The 20,227-nt window shown below is 37.4% G+C and overlaps 1 protein-coding gene across 1 annotated transcript in view; it reads left to right on the top strand.

The window, feature by feature from the left end:
* THSD7B (thrombospondin type 1 domain containing 7B) overlaps positions 1–20,227 on the top strand; it is a 786,243-nt gene that overhangs the window by 513,354 nt on the left and 252,662 nt on the right. The window contains exons 12-13 of the mRNA XM_068543998.1: positions 6,290–6,484; positions 19,433–19,696. Of these exons, the coding sequence (XP_068400099.1) occupies positions 6,290–6,484; positions 19,433–19,696 (459 nt within the window). The remainder of the gene's footprint in view (positions 1–6,289; positions 6,485–19,432; positions 19,697–20,227) is intronic.

Below are 20,227 nucleotides of genomic sequence, written 5' to 3'. Positions count from 1 at the left end.
ATTCCTGCCCTGCAAATCGGTTCATCTGTACCATTTTTCTAGATTCCACATATATGCATTAATATACGATATTTGTTTTTCTCTTTCTGGCTTACTTCACTCTGTATGACAGACTCTAGGTCCATCCAGGAATGAAATTGGGTCATTTGTAGAGATGTGGGTGGACCTCCTATTCTTCTTCTTTTTTTTTTTTTTAAACATCTTTATTGAAGTATAATTGCCTTACAATGGTGTGTTAGCTTCTGCTTTATAACAAAGTGAATCAGTTATACATATACAATATGTTCCCATTTCTCTTCCCTCTTGCATCTCCCTCCCTCCCACCCTCCCTATCCCACCCCTCTAGGTGGTCACAAAGCACCGAGCTGATCTCCCTGTGCTATGCGGCTGCTTCCCACTAGTTATCTATTTTACATTTGGTAGTGTATATATGTCCATGACACTCTCTTACCCTGTCACATCTCACCCCACCCCCTCCTCAAGTCCATTCTCTAGTAGGTCTGTGTCTTTATTCCCGTCTTGCCAGTAGGTTCTTCATGGCCTTTTTTTTTTTTTTCCTTAGATTCCGTATATATGTGTTAGCATACTGTATTTGTTTTTCTCTTTCTGACTTACTTCACTCTGTATGACAGACTCTAACTCCATCCACCTCATTACAAATACCTCCATTTCATTTCTTTTTATGGCTGAGTAATATTCCATTGTATATATGTGCCACATCTTCTTTATCCATTCATCTGTCGATGGACATTTAGGCTGCTTCCATGCCCTGGCTATTGTAAATAGAGCTGCAATGAACATTTTGGTACATGATTCTTTTTGACCTATGGTTTTCTCAGGGTATATGCCCAGTAGTGGGATTGCTGGGTCGTATGGTAGTTCTATTTGTAGTTTTTTCAGGAACCTCCATACTGTTTTCCATAGTGGCTGTATCAATTTACATTCCCACCAACAGTGCAAGAGGGTTCCCTTTCCTCCACACCCTCTCCAGCATTTATTGTTTCTAGATTTTTTGATGATGGCCATTCTGACCGGTGTGAGATGATATCTCATTGTAGTTTTGATTTGCATTTCTCTAATGATTAATGATGTTGAGCATTCTTTCATGTGTCTGTAGGCCATCTGTATATCTTCTTTGGAGAAATGTCTATTTAGGTCTTCTGCCCATTTTTGGATTGGGTTGTTGGTTTTTTTGTTATTGAGCTGCATGAGCTGCTTGTAAATCTTGGAGATTAATCCTTTGTCAGTTGCTTCATTTGCAAATATTTTCTCCCATTCTGATGGTTGTCTTTTGGTCTTGTTTATGGTTTCCTTTGCTGTGCAAAAGCTTTTAAGTTTCATTAGGTCCCATTTGTTTATTTGTGTTCTTATTTCCATTTCTCTGGGAGCTGGGTCAAAAAGAATCTTGCTGTGATGTATGTCATAGAGTGTTCTGCCTATGTTTTCCTCTAAGAGTTTGATAGTGTCTGCCCTTACACTTAGGTCTTTAATCCATTTTGAGTTTATTTTTGTGCATGGTGTCAGGGAGTGTTCTAATTTCATACTTTTACATGTACCTGTCCAATTTTCCCAGCACCACTTATCGAAGAGGCTGTCTCTTCTCCACTGTATATGCTTGCCTCCTTTATCAAAGATAGGGTGACCATATGTGTGTGGGTTTATCTCTGGGCTTTCTATCCTGTTCCATTGATCTATATTTCTGTTTTTGTGCCAGTACCAAACTGTCTTGATTACTGAAGCTTTGTAATATAGTCTGAAGTCAGGGAGCCTGATTCCCCCAGCTCCATTTTTCGTTCTCAAGATTGCTTTGGCTATTCGGGGTCTTTTGTGTTTCCATACAAATTGTGAAATTTTTTGTTCTAGTTCTGTGAAAAATGCCAGTGGTAGTTTGATAGGGATTGCATTGAATCTGTAGATTGCTTTGGGTAGTAGAGTCATTTTCACAATGTTGATTCTTCCAATCCAGGAACATGGTATATCTCTCCATCTATTTGTATCATCTTTAATTTCTTTCATCAGTGTCTTATAATTTTCTGCATACAGGTCTTTTGTCTCCTTAGGTAGGTTTATTCCTAGATATTTTATTCTTTTTGTTGCAATGGTAAACGGGAGTGTTTTCTTAATTTCACTTTCAGATTTTTCATCATTAGTGTATAGAAATGCAAGAGATTTCTTTGCATTAATTTTGTATCTTGCTACTTTACCAAATTCATTGATTAGCTCTAGGAGTTTTCTGGTAGCATCTTTAGGATTCTCTATGTATAGTATCATGTCATCTGCAAATAGTGACAGCTTTACTTCTTCTTTTCTGATTTGGATTCCTTTTATTTCTTTGTCTTCTCTGATTGCTGTGGCTAACACTTCCAAAACTATGTTGAATAATAGTGGTGAGAGTGGGCAACCTTGTCTTGTTCCTGATCTTAGTGGAAATGGTTTCAGTTTTTCACCATTGAGGACAATGTTGGCTGTGGGTTTGTCATATATGGCCTTTATTATGTTGAGGAAAGTTCCCTCTATGCCTACTTTCTGCAGGGCTTTTATCATAAATGGGTGTTGAATTTTGTCGAAAGCTTTCTCTGCATCTATTGAGATGATCATATGGTTTTTCTCCTTCAATTTGTTAATATGGTGTATCACATTGATTGATTTGCGTATGTTGAAGAATCCTTGCATTCCTGGGATAAACCCCACTTGATCATGGTGTATGATCCTTTTAATGTGCTGTTGGATTCTGTTTGCTAGTATTTTGTTGAGGATTTTTGCATCTATGTTCATCAGTTTTATTGGCCTGTAGTTTTCTTTCTTTGTGACATCTTTGTCTGCTTTTGGTATCAGGGTGATGGTGGCCTCGTAGAATGAGTTTGGGAGTGTTCCTCCCTCTGCAATATTTTGGAAGAGTTTGAGAAGGATAGGTGTTAGCTCTTCTCTAAATGTTTGATAGAATTCGCCAGTGAAGCCATCTGGTCCTGGGCTTTTGTTTGTTGGAAGATTTTTAATCACAGTTTCAATTTCAGTGCTTGTGATTGGTCTGTTCATATTTTCTATTTCTTCCTGGTTCAGTCTCGGCAGTTTGTGCATTTCTAAGAATCTGTCCATTTCTTCCAGGTTGTCCATTTTATTGGCATAGAGTTGCTTGTAGTAATCTCTCACGATCGTTTGTATTTCTGCAGTGTCAGTGGTTACTTCTCCTTTTTCATTTCTAATTCTATTGATCTGAGTCTTCTCCCTTTTTCTCTTGATGAGTCTGGCTAATGGTTTATCAATTTTGTTTATCTTCTCAAAGAACCAGCTTTTAGTTTCATTGATTTTTGCTATTGTTTCCTTCATTTCTTTTTCATTTATTTCTGACCTAATCTTTATGATTTCCTTCCTTCTGCTGGCTTTGGGGTTTTTTTGTTCTTCTATCTCTAATTGCTTTAGGTGCAAGGTTAGGTTGTTTATTCGAGATGTTTCCTGTTTCTTGAGATAGGCTTGTATTGCTATAAACTTCCCTCTTAGCACTGCTTTTGCTGCGTCCCATAGGTTTTGGGTCGTCGTATCTCCATTGTCATTTGTTTCTAGGTATTTTTTGATTTCCCCTTTGATTTCTTCAGTGATCACTTTGTTATTAAGTAGTGTATTGTGTAGCCTCCATGTGTTTGTATTTTCTACAGATCTTTTCCTGTAATTGATATCTAGTCTCATAGCGTTGTGGTCGGAAAAGATACTTGATACGATTTCAATTTTCTTAAATTTACCAAGGCTTGATTTGTGACCCAAGATATGATCTATCCTGGAGAATGTTCCATGAGCACTTGAGAAAAATGTGTATTCTGTTGTTTTTGGGTGGAATGTCCTATAAATATCAATTAAGTCCATCTTGTTTAATGTATCATTTAAAGCTTGTGTTTCCTTATTTATTTTCATTTTGGATGATCTGTCCATTGGTGAAAGTGGGGTGTTAAAGTCCCCTACTATGATTGTGTTGCTGTCGATTTCCCCTTTTATGGCTGTTAGTATTTGCCTTATGTATTGAGGTGCTCCTATGTTGGGTGCATAAATATTTACAATTGTTATAGCTTCCTCTTGGATCGATCCCTTGATCATTATATAGTGTCCTTCTTTGTCTCTTGTAATAGTCTTTATTTTAAAGTCTATTTTGTCTGATATGAGAATTGCTACTCCAGCTTTCTTTTGATTTCCATTTGCATGGAGTATCTTTTTCCATCCCCTCACTTTCAGTCTGTATGTGTCTCTAGGTCTGAAGTGGGTCTCTTGTAGACAGCATATATATGGGTCTTGTTTTTGTATCCATTCAGCCAGCCTGTGTCTTTTGGTGGGAGCATTTAATCCATTTACATTCAAGGTAATTATCGATATGTATGTTCCTATTCCCATTTTCTTAAATGTTTTGGGTTTGTTATTGTAGGTGTTTTCCTTCTCTTGTGTTTCTTGCCTAGAGAAGTTCCTTTAGCATTTGTTGTAAAGCTGGTTTTGTGGTGCTGAACTCTCTCAGCTTTTGCTTGTCTGTAAAGGTTTTAATTTCTCCATCACATCTGAATGAGATCCTTGCTGGGTAGAGTAATCTTGGTTGTAGGTTTTTCTCCTTCATCACTTTAAGTATATCCTGCCACTCCCTTCTGGCTTGCAGAGTTTCTGCTGAAAGATCAGCTGTTAACCTTATGGGGATTCCCTTGTGTGTTATTTGTTGTTTTTCCCTTGCTGCCTTTAATATGTTTTCCTTATATTAAATTTTTGACAGTTTGATTAATACGTGTCTTGGCGTGTTTCTCCTTGGATTTATCCTGTATGGGACTCTCTGTGCTTCCAGGACTTGATTAACTATTTCCTTTCCCATATTAGGGAAGTTTTCAACTATAATCTCTTCAAATATTTTCTCAGTCCCTTTCTTTTTCTCTTCTTCTTCTGGGACCCCTATAATTCGAACGTTGGTGCGTTTAATGTTGTCCCAGAGGTCTCTGAGACTGTCCTCAGTTCTTTTCATTCTTTTTTCTTTATCCTGCTCTGCGGTAGTTATTTCCACCATTTTATCTTCCAGGTCACTTATCCTTTCTTCTGCCTCAGTTATTCTGCTACTGATCCCATCTAGAGTATTTTTAATTTCATTTATTGTGTTTTTCATCATTGCTTGGTTCCTCTTTAGTTCTTCTACGTCCTTGTTAAATGTTTCTTGCATTTTGTCTATTCTATTTGCAAAATTTTGGATCATCCTTACTATCATTATTCTGAATTCTTTTTCAGGTAGACTACCTATTTCCTCTTCATTTGTTAAGTCTGGTGTGCTTTGACCCTGCTCCTTCATCTGCTGTGTGTTTTTCTGTCGTCTCATTTTGCTTATCTTACTGTGTTTGGGGTCTCCTTTTCACAGGCTGCAGGTTTGTAGTTCCCGTTGTTTTTGGTATCTGTCCCCAGTGGCTAAGGTTGGTTCAGTGTGTTGTGTAGGCTTCCTGGTGTAGGGAACTAGTGCCTGAGCTCTGGTGGATGAGGCTGGATCTTGTCTTTCTGGTGGGCACATCCACGTCTGGTGGTGTATTTTGGGGTGTCTGTGGCCTTATTATGATTTTAGGCAGCCTCTCTGCTAATGGATGGGGCTGTGTTCCTGTCTTGCTAGTTGTTTGGCATAGGGTGTTCAGCACTGTAGCTTGCTGGTCATTGAGTGATGCTGGGTCTTGATGTTGAGATGGAGATCTCTGAGAGATTTTCGCCGTTTGGTATTACGTGGAGCTGGGAGGTCTCTTGTGGACCAGTGTCCTGAAGTTGGCTCTCCCACCTCAGAGGTACGGCCCTGATGCCTGGCTGGAGCACCAAGAGCCTTTCGTCCACACGGCTTGGAATGACTCTTCACACCAGCCAGTAAGAATCTGTTTATGTGAAGATCTCTTTCCTTTTTTTTTCCCTTTGCGCTTCATCTGCTTTTACCGGCTCACAGCGTGCTCGCCCCGGGCCCTTCCTATTATTCTTTTACAGATTCTCTTTTCTAGTTTTGTATCATCTCTAGAGATCAAATGCTCACAGGCAGGACATACAGAAAATTACTGAATGTTATTTTGGTTGCTGTCAATGCTGGGTTTGGATTAATAACGAAACCAATTAAATTCTCAAATACCTCCACTGACAACAATAAATGTTTAATTTCCAGAGAGAAATAAGGTTAGCTATGTTGAACACCTTTTGCAATCACAGTGATAACCAGACTTTTCAAACATTGGGGAATTCTGCTATTTCGTCCAAGAACCAGCAGCAGCTTGATTTAATTAAAATAATAACAAAAGAATCCATGTTTTTTTAGCTGTCTCATGCATCTCTGGTAATAACCAGTCGGCAGAAATGACGGAATGCCTCAAGCAGACAAATGGCATGCCTCCCCTTGTGCAAGAGTGTACAGTACCCTGTCCTGATGACTGCACCTTCACTGCTTGGTCCAAGTTTGCACCCTGCTCCACGAATTGTGAAACAACTCGAAGTAGACGGCGACAGCTCACAGGTAGGGTGTGCTTTTCATTCTTTAGCTTCAGGCAAGTGATGCTCTCCTGAACCGATCAAGGAGAATATAAGTTCCAGAAGGATGGGAAATTGTATCAGGTCTCTCCCCTCCCCTCCCTGCCATTATGCATCCTCAGTGCCAATGCTTGGCACATAATAGGTACTCAATTAATACTTGTGAAACAAATGAAAGTTGTGAACCATTCCAAAGCTATGAAGTTCTCCTCTATACAACTTTATAATCTTTGTAGTCATAAATGGCAATATATCCACCAACTTCCTGGAGTAGTTAATGGCAGAGTTTCTGGTGTTTTTCATGCCAGGATCTCAGCAAGCTTGAAAGCAGTCTCTAATTTGTAAAGAACATCAAAGGCAGATCTCACCTATGTCATTATCTTTTGCCATTAACTTTTAAGTAACTTGATATTTTAAAATTTTAGTGGTGGAAGGCAAAAATTGAATTACAGGGACTTCCCCTGGTGGTGCAGTGGTTAAGAATCCGCCTGCCAATGCAGGGGACACAGGTTCAATCCCTGGTCTGGGAAGATCCCATGTGCCATGGAACAGCTAAGCCTGCGTGCCGCAACTACTGAGCCTGCACTCTAGAGCCCACAAGCCACAACTATAGAGCCACATGCCACAACTACTGAAGCCCACATGCCCTAGAGCCCACGTGCTGCAACTACTGAAGCCCGTGCACCTAGAGCCCATGCTCTGCAAGAAGAGAAGCCACCAGAATGAGAAACCGCACTGCAATGAAGAGTAGCCCCTGCTCACAACTAGAGAAAGCCCGTGTGCAGCAGGGAAGACCCAGCACAGCCCCAAAAAGAACAAACAGATCGAATTACATACATAGATTCTGCTTTTGTGGTATATGCTAATTATTGGTTCTATTTACATCCTTGAAATTTAGTGGAAATTAAAGCAATGAGTAATTTAATCAAGGTCTTAGAGCAATTTTTGCCTATAGTATACAAATAATTGATGTAGTAATATATCCTACTTCTTATCTAGATAAATATGGCAGAACTTCTCTTCGTTGAATGTTTTTTCATATTTGCAGAAAACTTAATTCAGGGAATGAAGAATCAAAGGAAAATGCCAAAATAATAATTGGGTTAATAAAATTGGTGTTGACATTGAAGAATTAAGCACAGATGACCATTTTTTCTCATGAGCAATTCAAGTGCTAATTCTCTCAGTTTCAAGACCTTTGTTTGAAAGCATTGCATACAAGATTGTTTTACATTTAACTCACTCTAATGGATTGACAAAATCCATGAGAGCCCTTAACAGGATTTCTGCGCACAAATCAGGAGCCCATTGGTAAGTACAGGTGAAATGTATACTCACAAATAGAAACATCAAATTAAATGTTATACTTTGATATTTCTTCTATAAAATTTTGTTCATATAATTTTATGCAACATTGCTTATGTTTCTAAGATAAAACAAATTTCTTATTCTCTAACAATATAATGGGATAGAATGTATATGACAGGAATAATTCCAAGTTCAGGGGCAATTTAATGGAACTTGGTTTTCATGTTCCTACATAATCCTTCAGAAGCCATTATCCTAGCAACTCTGTCTATATCTTTGAGATGAGAGAGAATTTCCTTGAGAGGGAAAGAAAGTTTTTAATTAATGGCCAATTTTTTTTCTTTGTCTTGAAGGTTTGCTAATGATGTTTTGTACCTGTAAACTGAGAATGAAATAATTGAAAATCCTAGGATACATATTCATTTTGCAACCAGTACAGTTTGTGTTATCAATTGTCAAAATTTTGATGAATTTGACTTTTATTTAACATATACTTTTAAGGTAAATACTGAAGAACTGTTATATTTTTCCTTGCAAACTCTATCCTAAGAATTACATTAATATTTAGAATTTCTTTTCTAAATTATTAACTGCTATGCTTTTGCCTAGCTGATTGATCTTTGTATGTCTCAGTATCTAGATGACACCTAAACAACTGGCTAATTTCATGAAATACATGAGTTGTTAAAATCAATCAAATGAATTATATAGTAGTGTCAACTGAAAGAAAAATGCACAGTGTGAGAGTTGTGAGTTAAGGTTTATCCAGGGGCTTACTGAGGACTGTTGCCCCAGAGACAGCCTCTTAGATAGCTCTGAGGGACTGCTCCCAAGAGGTAGGGGAGAAGGCTAGTTTATATGTGATTTTGTTGTTGTTAAGAAATATATGCAGTCACCATACATCTTGGTAGAAACTTACTGCTAGTCACAAAGAACAGCAATCTCAAGGTAATGATCATAGTGCTTTCTATGTATGGGAAGATACAAGAAGTGGGGTTTATTTAAATTCTTCCTGAAATGCATCTAACTATCTAAGGGTCTGTTTGTTCAAAGCAGAGTATCCTTTTATTGTCTTTAATTTCCTCTGTTAGAAGCACTGAGTGTATGGTCAGTCAGTGACTGCAATGGGTTAATCTTTGTGGACTTGGATGGAGAATGAAATACTCTTTGCTCTTCTTTTGTTGGAAGTTCCCCCATTTTGGTCATAAATTCAACCAAAGTTTGAGAGCCATTTCATTACCAATTTGTCCTAGGGCCCTACGTCAAGGATTTCATAGGATTTTGTTGATAGACCACTCAATGTGCTATGACTGAATTGGGCCCTTCTAATGGTAACCATAAAGGTCTCTGGACCACCTGTCTTACTAGTCTGTTATGGTCCAGGAAATGATTCTCCCTGATGGTTTCTTCCCATATCTAGAGTTACACTATTGTGATCATTTTAATTCTATATAGAACTATATATTCGATCAATCATTTCAAATCTCTTAGTCATTACTACTTTTGTTGGAGACTCAGTTGTAGATTTGGTAATGCAAGAATAAACAATCTTATAAGCAGAATACAAGTTCTATAGCTAGAAGTATTAATAAGGTCATAGTGAGGATTTATGCCATGAACTTCCAGCATCAAACCAGTTCTTGAGATCACCAAAAGTAGGGAGCAGATTGTTTAAGGCAGAAATCTGATTTTTTTTTATGTGGGTCATTAAATGTGTTCTATTACAAGCCCAACAGAGTCATTAAACTTAAATGACTGTTGCCTGGTGTTACCCATATAAATCCATTCCATAACTGAGGAAGAGTCCCTCCTGATAAGTGGGAGGTTATGTTTTTTGAATTAAATTTAGCTCATTGTTCTGATTGAGCTTCAGTAACTTTGATAGAAAATTCATATTTATGTTAAAATAAATTTTCTAAGGGACCATCCAATCAGATCCTTGGAGAGGAGAAATCCACCAAGGTGAACCAGAAGTACTGGACGTAGGTAATTGACCATAAAGCAAAAAATGAGATAGATTTTTAAAAATTTGCATAGGATTGTGCCCATGATAGAAAAACATTTGGTTCACATGTAAAAATCCAAGAAATCAAGATCCGGCCTGGCATCTTGGAATAACTATCTGCTTTTGATGCCCTCATCTCTTCCTGCTATGGGTATGGTTTTTTTTCTGTTTGAGTATTGTGTCAAGGAGAGTTTGAGGTTAGCAATCCTCTCTATAGACTAGTCCAGTGCCAGGGCCCTTTTTAAATGGGAAATATGAATCTAAGAGTCAATTCCCTTTAGTCTTGTTGTGCATGAGCTACTTAAGAGTACCTGATAAGGGTCTTTCCATCTAAGCTGAAGAGAGTCCTTTAAATGATGTCTTTTCCAGTATATATTCTTCTGGTTGTAGTCATAGGGTATCCGATCTTTATCCAAACATAGATTACTGTGATAAACTTCAGAAACAAGATAAAAATGTTCTTTAAACAAGTGACTTAAACTTTTGTGATAATGTAACATAACAACAGGAGCCATCTAGGAAGTGAGTTTCAGGCAGTAAATACCAAAACCTTATAGATAATTAATAGCACTAGAACTTGATATCTATAAACATATTTTACTGAAACATTTTTTCTCTAAAGTCATCCTCATTTCCACCAAATATAGTCAAACTAAGACTAACTTGTTTGCAAAATAAGTCTGGTTTCAATAAACTTGGCCTAATTATTTACATAAGTGTACCAAGAATAGCAGTCGATTATATAGGCTCTTTTAAATTTGTTTTTTTGAAGCTTGTCATAAACAGTCCCTGACTGAACTTTATTAAGGCTTCTCAAGGCCACGATAATTATGCCTAGGACTTGCCATCAGATTTACATGTATAGGTTTGGGTGAATTCCTCCTTTCTCAAGGTCCCCAAAATATCTTGAGGGTCCTTTCTTATTCCCCTGATAAGGATGCTGGGAACCCTGCAAATAAGGTACTAGGCTGTTTCTCTAAGGGGCTTTATGGCTCCATAAAGTCCATCTTAGTTCTTTAAAGCTGACTTCTTATATCCGATTCTATGTATATTCTCAAATAAGGCATTCCAGTCAAAGCTATGTTAATATAACCAGTGTTGCCATTATACCCTGTCAAATGGAGAAGAGATTTTTATTGAACTTATGCAAATAACTATATTTCCATGAAAATAAGAATAAGGAGTTTCCACTTCCAGAGAGATCAGGAAGAGAGAAAAAGATAAATGTTTCAATTCTGCTTACAAAGGTATAATTTATCAAATTGTTGTTAGTCATAGTATAAGAGGAAAGATTTCCTTATATCAAGAAAACAAAGATAAACAGTAATATTTTAGACAAAAAGTCATAAAAATTATAACCATATTCATCAGTTCATTCAGTCATATGCAATTAAGTTGATCTTGATCTCCTGTTAACAATTTTATGAAGTCTTCAGATTTTTCATTAGAATTCTTTAATTTCATACCCAGTTCAGCAGTATAATCTGAAAGCTATCAGAAACCTGTAATTGTCAAAAAAAAAAGTCCTTCTGTGACTCTTCTTGAGGATGAAAAATTTTAATTAAAGCAACAGAGTGAAATAATAACTATCTGTACGTGACAAAAGACTTAAAATGGCATGGTTAAAGATATGATTACAATTGACAAAGAAATTTGGTTATTTCTGTTACACACAACATTTTAAGATAATTCGACTATGATAACATTATAGTAGGACATCTGAATTTTAGGAATTTCCTAGAACTTGTAGAATATTTATATTGATAACATTTACTCATACAATATTACCTAAGGTTTATCATCATTTATTTAACAATGTTAATCATGTAATTTAATATACCAAATAAACCTAATTAGTTTAATATCTTTCTTTGAGATGTTTCAGGGTCCCTCGGAGACATGCCAACATTAGCTAGAGGTCATAATAGAGAGAAATTCAAATTCTAGTTTTGCACCAGCTTATTTTTAACATTAGAATTCTTTCAGCCAATTAAGTTCATTTTAATCTTTGCCAGCCCTGGTCATACATCAAATTCTTTCTCCAGGGTTTCTTTTCATAAGCCTGTAATTTGCCTTTTTTCTTCCAGATTGTGTCCTATGCTTTCCCTTGCTCTTTTTTTCTTTTTCTCTTAACCTCTCTTTAGGACAAAATTACTTTGTTTTCCCTTAACAGAATGCATTTCCTTTTCATTTACCCTTTTAAAAAGTTTTCTTGCATACAAAGATGTTTTATTTATTTTAGTGGTTCTAATTACACATATTAATCAGAATTCTCTACACTTAAAAACCCCAATCTCTAGCAAAAACCCCAATCTCTAGCGAAAACCAGGAAGTCAGCAGTTATGAACTGTTTGTCACATGAGCATGCCTGATTGGCAAACTTATGAACATATTCCATTACCTCTAGAAACACATTTTTTCAGTGTAATTTTTCCTTAGTGTGGTATAAGACATGTGACCAATAAACCAAACATCTTTAGGTTTTTTTTTTTTAATAGGAAGACAATAGTAGATAAATTTAGACTTGCTTAGCAATTAATTTCCCAGTATTTTCTATTATTTGGAAATGATCTAGGCATTCAATGAATTCCCATCATTTAACTTAGTAAAACTCTAAAATTTCAAGTTACTGAAAGATCTGGAGAAACTATTTTTAAGTAGACATGCAATGAGACATAATTGTTCTTAAAGCATTCACCTAAAAAAGTCTTAGCCCATTTGGATCTATATTTCTTTACGAAAATATCATTAGTTTTCTTACTGACAAATTTTGTTAGCGATAACGTGATCTTATTTGACATTTAGTAAACAGATACAGTAAAAGTTTTACATATAATATTCTTAACTCTAAAGATAGGACTCTTTTAGTTAAACCAACAAACTTGTTTTTATTGGGTAGAGATTAATCGTAGATCATGTCAACTACAAACTGGCACTTGCCATTGGCACTTGCCATCTACCTCTACAACGATTAAATCAGGAGCTGCTGTAGCTGCTGACTTTCAACACCCCCTGAAAGGTGTTCAGGGTGGAGATCAGGAATGAGGCATTGTGTGCTCTGGGAAAAACAGGTCTTCAGATAGTTAGATATTTTCAGGAGATGATTTTATGAACCAAATTCTTGTATCTCCTCATATCTAGAAAAGCCCTAAAATCCTTCATGGTGACATCTGCTCCTTGTGACTAGCAGTAACCTTCATGAGACTAGCAGAAACCTTCTGCAAAAAAAATGCACTTGATTGCATGTAGCCCCCTTCACCAAAATCATATATATACTGACCTTCCCCATTACCTCTTTGGAGCAGTTTCTCAGAGCTCTCTGAAATGCTGTCTCCCGAGCTTTAGTCCTCATTTTGCCCCAAATAGAACTTCACTCACAGCTCTCACGTTATGCATTTTTTTTTCAGTCAGCAATCGTGATCTTAAAAAAAAACATTCGGGTTAATTTGTATTTCTGAGAATGTATATAAGCATTTAATTTTCTTTAAGCCAATTAAATAGTTCTTTATTACAGTTTAATTTTGATAATACCATCACCAAAGGTAGAAACATATATCTATAATGTACACACAGACATATAAATAGGCACAACCAGAGATCGCATAGCCTCATTTTAAAACTTAAGTCATGAATCGGGTATTACGATATAAAACTTGCTAGTTTATAATAACAGTTGGAATAAGTTAACTCACTTGGGTTTTAAAAGGCTTCTTCCCCCCCACACACACACACCCCTTTTTTTTTTTTTCAATCTCAGAAATTGGAGATAGTCTAGATAAGTGTTTCCTGAGAGGACCTGGTAAAACATTTACATCTCAAAGGCTCAGGGAGATAATTGTAAGCTCCTCCTAGAAGGACTTCTGTTCCCTTTGGGTCAGAATTTTGAAGAGATGTTTTATAAAGCCAGCTTCCTCTAACTGCATATGTAAAAGCCAGTTTTGGAATGTCAAGAGAGTCCCATCTTGACCTTTTTCAGGATGACATTTCCTTCATTTCCCAATTAACTACTTGCATGTATAAGCTCCTTATAAACGTAAACCTGTCAGGGTATGAGTCAGAGGTTTATCTGGCACCACTTTCTTCTGATCTGAAGGCTTTGTTTCCCGTTTTAGTGTTGGTTTGTCAGGATAAAATTACTCTTGAAGACTGGTGGGCTGGTGTGCTGTTTGTGAGCTTCGCTCCTCTAGGTGGCACCCTAGAGTCATCTCAGCGCCTTCACAGGTCTCAGTTTCTCCCCCTGGCTGTATAAAATCTCCATGGAGGCTGGAGCACTGGTTGGCCAATGTTATGTGTGTGTCCCAAGAGCAAATTTCTTTAAATTAATGAGTGGGTTACTCACACTGAATGGTGTGAGGGCTGGCCTCTGCCACTCCCATAAATTTCCCAGTTGACTGAGAAAACTGCAACTGGTTGGAAGGAGCTGTGTCCCTAATCTTCGGAGCTGAAAGCTCTCACATGGTATCTGCACTTTTATTCAGACCAACTCTGTTAAGGTATTCAAGAAAGACACCAGGCTAGCCCCCTCCCTAATCACCTAGTCCAGACCACTTGGTGTCTTTCAACTGAGCAACCTCCTGCTGTCTCTCAACGGGGGTAACCCACTCAGTGTCTTTCAAGTGAGCAAACTTTTCCCAGTGTCTTTCGACTTGGTAACCCAGCTACCTCTTCTTGAACCTAAGTTCAAGGAAAACCTACTACTCATGGCAAGGAGTTTAACAACCACCAAATAAAACTCAGAATCAGCAATCAAGATGTGAGATCCAAGACCCAGGAGAGACATACCCAGTTGTCTGGACTCCCTGAGGAAATGGACAAGCACAAGGGGCCCATGTTGGGACCAAGGCTCCGGATACTTGTAGAGTTCAGGCAAAGGAGAGAAGTCAGCTCTTGGTCCCTTTGTGGTCACCAAAACATTCAACTGAAAGAAAAATGCACAACATGAGAGTTGTGAGTTAAGCTTTATCCAGGGTCTTACTGAGGACTCTAGCACAGGAGACGGCCTCTCAGATTGCTCTGAGGAAGTGCTCCAGAGAGGTAGGGAGGGAAGGCTAGTTTATATGTGATTTTGTTGCTGTTAGGGAATACATGCAGTCAGCATACATCTCAGTAGAAACTTACAGCTAGTCACAAAGAACAGCAATCTCAAGGTAATGATCATAATGCTTTTCTGTGTATGGGAAGATACAAGAAGTGGGGTTTATTTAAATTCTTCCTGAAATGCATCTAACTATCTAAGGGTCTGTTTGTCCAAGCACAGAACATCCTGTTATTGTCTTTAATTTCCTCTGTGTAACACTGAGGTCACTGTCAGTCAGCAACTTCAATAGGTTCATCTTTGTAGACTCAGATGGAGAGCAAAATACTCTTCACTCTTCTTTTGTTTGCAGTATCATTGGTAGAAAAAAAAGTAGTGAAAAATCTGCACTTCTCAAGCTTTGTTTTTATTGTGATACTAATGCTTGTGTTTTGGTTTTTCCCCTGTAATTTGCTACTAAACTTAATAAGCAATTTCTAACATGAATGATAGTAAAAAGGGATGGGCTTAGACTGTAAAGCAATATGATTCTCTAACACAGACACACACAGAAGAGCGTACAGACACAAGTACAAGCATCTTCATTGTATAGGGGACCATCTACGGTGTTTATTTTTCTTTTTCCTTTTTTTTTAACAAGAAACCTTAATTTAATATCTGGTGTTTTGTGTGTTGTATGCAAACTAGATAATCACAGGTTTCAGATTTAGTGATAGTTAAAGCAGTTGTTTATACAATGCTGTAAATAATCTTTCAAATAGTATAATCTATCTAGGTTATTCATATATATCTATATATTCAAAATAACTGGGTAACTAATACCTATTAAATATTGTAGTTTTGTGTTTCTTTGGAATCAGGTACAAATTTCCCTCTGACTTAAGAGGAAAAAAATGTCTTTAGAGTTGTAGTAGAGATTGATTTTTAAAATATTTTTTAAAGTACTGGCTGGTTCTGAATCCAAGGTTTAATACTGATTATGACTAGAATGTAATCAAAGTTAAGGACCGCTGGTAATTTGTTTCTTATTGTGAAAACCATCTCTACATTAACTAACTTGCTCAAAGCCTTCTTCAAACAGGGATGCCATGTAATTAAGAAGGATATCACAAATATAGAGACAGCATATATTTGTACAAAATATTTGTTCTGCCAGTAACTTTTGGTTACTTTGTACAGGAACATTTTATTATTTATTCCTAATCTCTCTCTCTCTCTCATTTCTTCCTTCCTTTTTTTTTTTTTTTCCTTTTTTTTTTTAAAACTTTGCTCAATTATTCAAGGAACAATTCTTGTTTACCATTTATGTGTGCTAGGCCTTGAGGACACTGTAAGGGGATAGACATGACCCTAATTTAAGAGCTTCCAGTCTAATGAGAGATAGAGTTTTGCTACAGACAGTTACAACACAGTATAGTACCTGCTACAATAGCTGTTATATAGGGTGCTGTATTAGTTTTTTATTATTGCTTCTTTAACAAATTGCCACAAATTTGATAGCTTAAAACAACAAATTTATTCTCTTACAGTTCTATAGGTCTGAAGTCAGACATAGATTTTACGGTGCTATAAGCAAGATGTTGGCAGGGTAGCATTTTTTTCTGGACGGTTTAGAGGAAAATGTTTTCTTTTCCAGCTCCTAGGCGCTGCTTATATTCCTTGGCTCATGTCTCCCTTCCTCCAAAGTCTTGAAATTCAGAAACATTACATCTGTTTGATCATTCTTTCATAGTTATTTTGCCTCTGATTCTTTACTCAGCCAGGAAACGTTCTCTGAATTTAAGATCATGTGATTATGTTGAACCCAGTAAGATAATCTCATTATCCCAAGATCCACAAGCTTAGTCACATCTACAAAGTTCATTTTGCCATCTAAAGTAGCATGTTCACATGTTCCAGGGATTAGGATGTAAAAAATTCTTGCAGAGCCATCGTTCTGCCTACCACGTGCTACCCAAGTACATGAGAACACCTCTTCTAGAACTGAGATGAAGAGTGTATTCAAGGATGACTTTCTGGAGGGAGTGATCTATCAGTGTGGACCTAAAGGACAAATAGTCATTAGCTAGGAAATGGCAGGAAGGTAGAACTGGTGACAGTTTCTGGAGTAGAACATGCAAAGGCCAGCAGTTAAATGAGTAGCTTCTAGGAACTAAAAAACGCTCAGTATTGCTTATAACATGCCAGAGGCAGAGTGGTGCAACACAGTCGGAGGCAAACACTAATAGACCCAGATCCTATGGAACCTTGATGACGAAGGTGAGGAGTCTAGACTTCATTCCATGAGCTGTGGTAAGTCACTGGAGAGTGTTAAATAGACGAGTAATGTGATCAGATTTCCAGGTTTGTAAGTTGGTCCTGGCTGCAGTGCAGGGAATAGATTGAAGGAAGTGAGTTATGGTGGCAATAAGATCTTGGAAGGTGCCATTATAGTGATTTAAGCTGGGGATTTGGAGGAGGGCTAAATATGGGTGGTATCAGTCAGAATGGATACAGCAGACTGATTCAGAGATATTTAGGTATTTGAAATGATAGACCTTTGTCGTTAAACAGATACAGGTAGCACAACAGAATGATTCAAATGTGACACTCCAGGTTTTGACTCGGTCATATTGGTAGAACTGGGAAATGCGGGAGAAAGAACGGTTGTGATGGTCAGAAGGTGAATGTAGGTTTTGCCAGGTTGAGTTTGACTGGTTCTTTAGGTGTAGATTTCCAGTCTGTGGCTCAGAAGCTTGAATAAGAAATCTGGGCTGAAGATAATAATTAGGGATTTAAAGGTTATAGATGATTATTTAAACTCTGGGTGGTGAAGGCGTAGGATCAGAAAAGAGAATCTAGGGCAGTGCCCTGAGGAAACCTATCAGTTAAGAGAGGTACAGAGGGAGAAGAATTCAACAAACAAACAAAAAGGTGTACCCAGAGAGATGGTGAGGGTGTGGAGTAGGGGTGAGGGACATAAAGGTAAGGTGTGATGAAACTTGGAAAAGATATTTCAAGAATGATGGCATAGTCAACACTCAGAACTGTTGTTGAATGATCGGGTCTGAAAGATAAGACGTAAAAGATAGTTCATGACTTTATTACTTTGGCAAGAGTAAGTACTTTTAAGGAATAGGTAGACTCAAAATCTAGGGTTAAGTGTGTTGAGAATAGAATGGAAATATACGAGATGGAGACAACGGTACTTTGTGGACATTTGAAAAGCACCAGAGACTTGGGTTACATGTTAAATGCTGATAAGAAGGCGCCAATCCTCCTCACCCATTGATGTATCTCTCATGCAGTAAATTCTCACAGTGGTGATAGATGCTCTGCTCCTCAAATTTATTATCAGGAAGTGCCCCTAATGGTAGAGGCAAGTGAATACTTCCTCCCAGAGGGACAGTGGTGTGGCCGAAGCTTCTACAAGATCATTTCAGGTCCGACAGGAATCCTTATTTATTGTGGCCATAAGCATCACAGAAGGCATAAAGCCAATCGTCCAGGTGACAACTGTAGAATTGCTGTGTGTAAAGTAAACTAACTGACAATAAGAAAGTAGTCTGTGCATCAGCTTATTGCAAGCATTTCCAAAACAGCCATAAAGACTGGAGATAAACTAATAAAGCTGCCTATTTTTTTCTTTTTTTTATATAACCAGCCAAGACTCTCACTAATGACCCATTAATAAGGAAACAAAGTGGAATTATTAGATCTAGGAAAACTTTTAAAAATCTAGAGGAAGTGTGTTGGTAGCAAAGCTGAGTCAAGTTATAGGCCATATTGGAATCCATTAAACATGATGATCAAGTACTCATAGCTTTGAAAAATGACTCTGCCTTGTCATTACTCAAAGTTGGGATTACACCTAAAAGGTCCATCAAAGTCAACTGGTAAGGTAAGGTCATATTCTAAAATACATAACCTAAAAAGGTCTCTCAAAGTGCAAGTCATACCTTTTTCTCAGATTAAATTTTCCGAAATGAATTGAGCATTTATTTCAATCTATTATTTCTGTCGGCATTTGTGAGCTGCCTGATAAGAGGAACCAAAATAAGTTCCAGTTTGTCCACCATACACCAAGTGACACCCAGGCTCACTCCAGGGCCATTGTCTGGGAGGATATCATTTTGTTCCTTGAATAAATAAACTGCTTTTAAACAGTTACTTGAAAAAAAGGGAAGGACTTAATACTTACACCATTTTGTTCATTTCCCTGGTAACCATTAGTTTCATGGAAAATGGAGACAAGGTAATCTCTCTGTTTTTTATCAACAAATTATAGGGAAACCAATATTGAATACGTCAAGGACTTTTCTATCTGTTGAGCCACTGTAGCAAACATCTTCTAAGTATTTTTTGCCTCTCTCCAACATGAGACCTCTTTTTTTCAAATTAACTTAAATTTCACAGTTGCTGTGGGAATTGCTTTCATTGTCCTAGGATTTCCTTCTGTGTTTAAAAAAAAAAAAAAAGAGTGTAAAAAAGAAAGGCTTTATTTTATTTAAGACTTAATAGTCTAAGAGCTTTTAAATAAAATGTGAGCAACTTATAACAAAACAGCAGATGTGAAATTAATACATCAATGTCTCTCATTGGAACAGGGAAAAGCAGGAAGAAGGAGAAATGCCAGGATGCTGACCTGTACCCTCTAGTGGAAACAGAACCATGTCCTTGTGATGTGTTTACATCTCATCCTTACGGAAATTGGTCAGATTGCATTCTTCCTGAAGGCAGAAGGGAGCCTCAGAGAGGATTGCGGGTACAAGGAGACAGCAAAGAATGTGGAGAAGGCATGCGTTTTCGAGCAATAGCCTGCTCTGATAAAAATGGAAGACCTGTTGACCCCACCCACTGCAACAGCTCTGGTAAGGAGATGGGCGAGGAGTAACAGATGAGAACATTGACATACAGCCTAGGAGGGGCATCCCAGGTCTAGAATTGGTAGCCTAGTTCCTTAGTAATTACTTCAGTTCTTCTTTGTCAAAAACACACCACCTCTCATAAAATATGGACATATGAAATACACATATCCATATCACACTGATTATCTGGAATGTGATCGTTTGGGATCTTTGACTCACCTCACTCTATACTTCACCTCTGGCCACTTGTTTCCTGATGGTGAGCTCAGTTGCTCTTCCTCTAAGAAAGCCAAAGCCCAATGCAAATGAATATATTTTACAGTGTTTATTGGTACTCTGATCATATATATAGAAGGCATCAGTCCTTGAATTTCTTATAAGGACGTTGACAAAATACCAATGAAAACGTTAATTGGAAGTCAATGAAAAAGTTGATAAACATAAATGTTTTATGGTACAATGTGTAAGTATACCCAAATTTATAGACTAAAACTGTAGAAAAGGAATTAGGCAATCTGGCAGAATTTTTGAGTT

Source organism: Eschrichtius robustus, chromosome 5 (genome assembly GCF_028021215.1).
Source record: "Eschrichtius robustus isolate mEscRob2 chromosome 5, mEscRob2.pri, whole genome shotgun sequence".
Classification (NCBI taxonomy): Eukaryota; Metazoa; Chordata; class Mammalia; order Artiodactyla; family Eschrichtiidae; genus Eschrichtius; species Eschrichtius robustus.
Note: the sequence above shows the minus strand (reverse complement) of the source record. Positions and strands in the feature narration are given on the sequence as shown.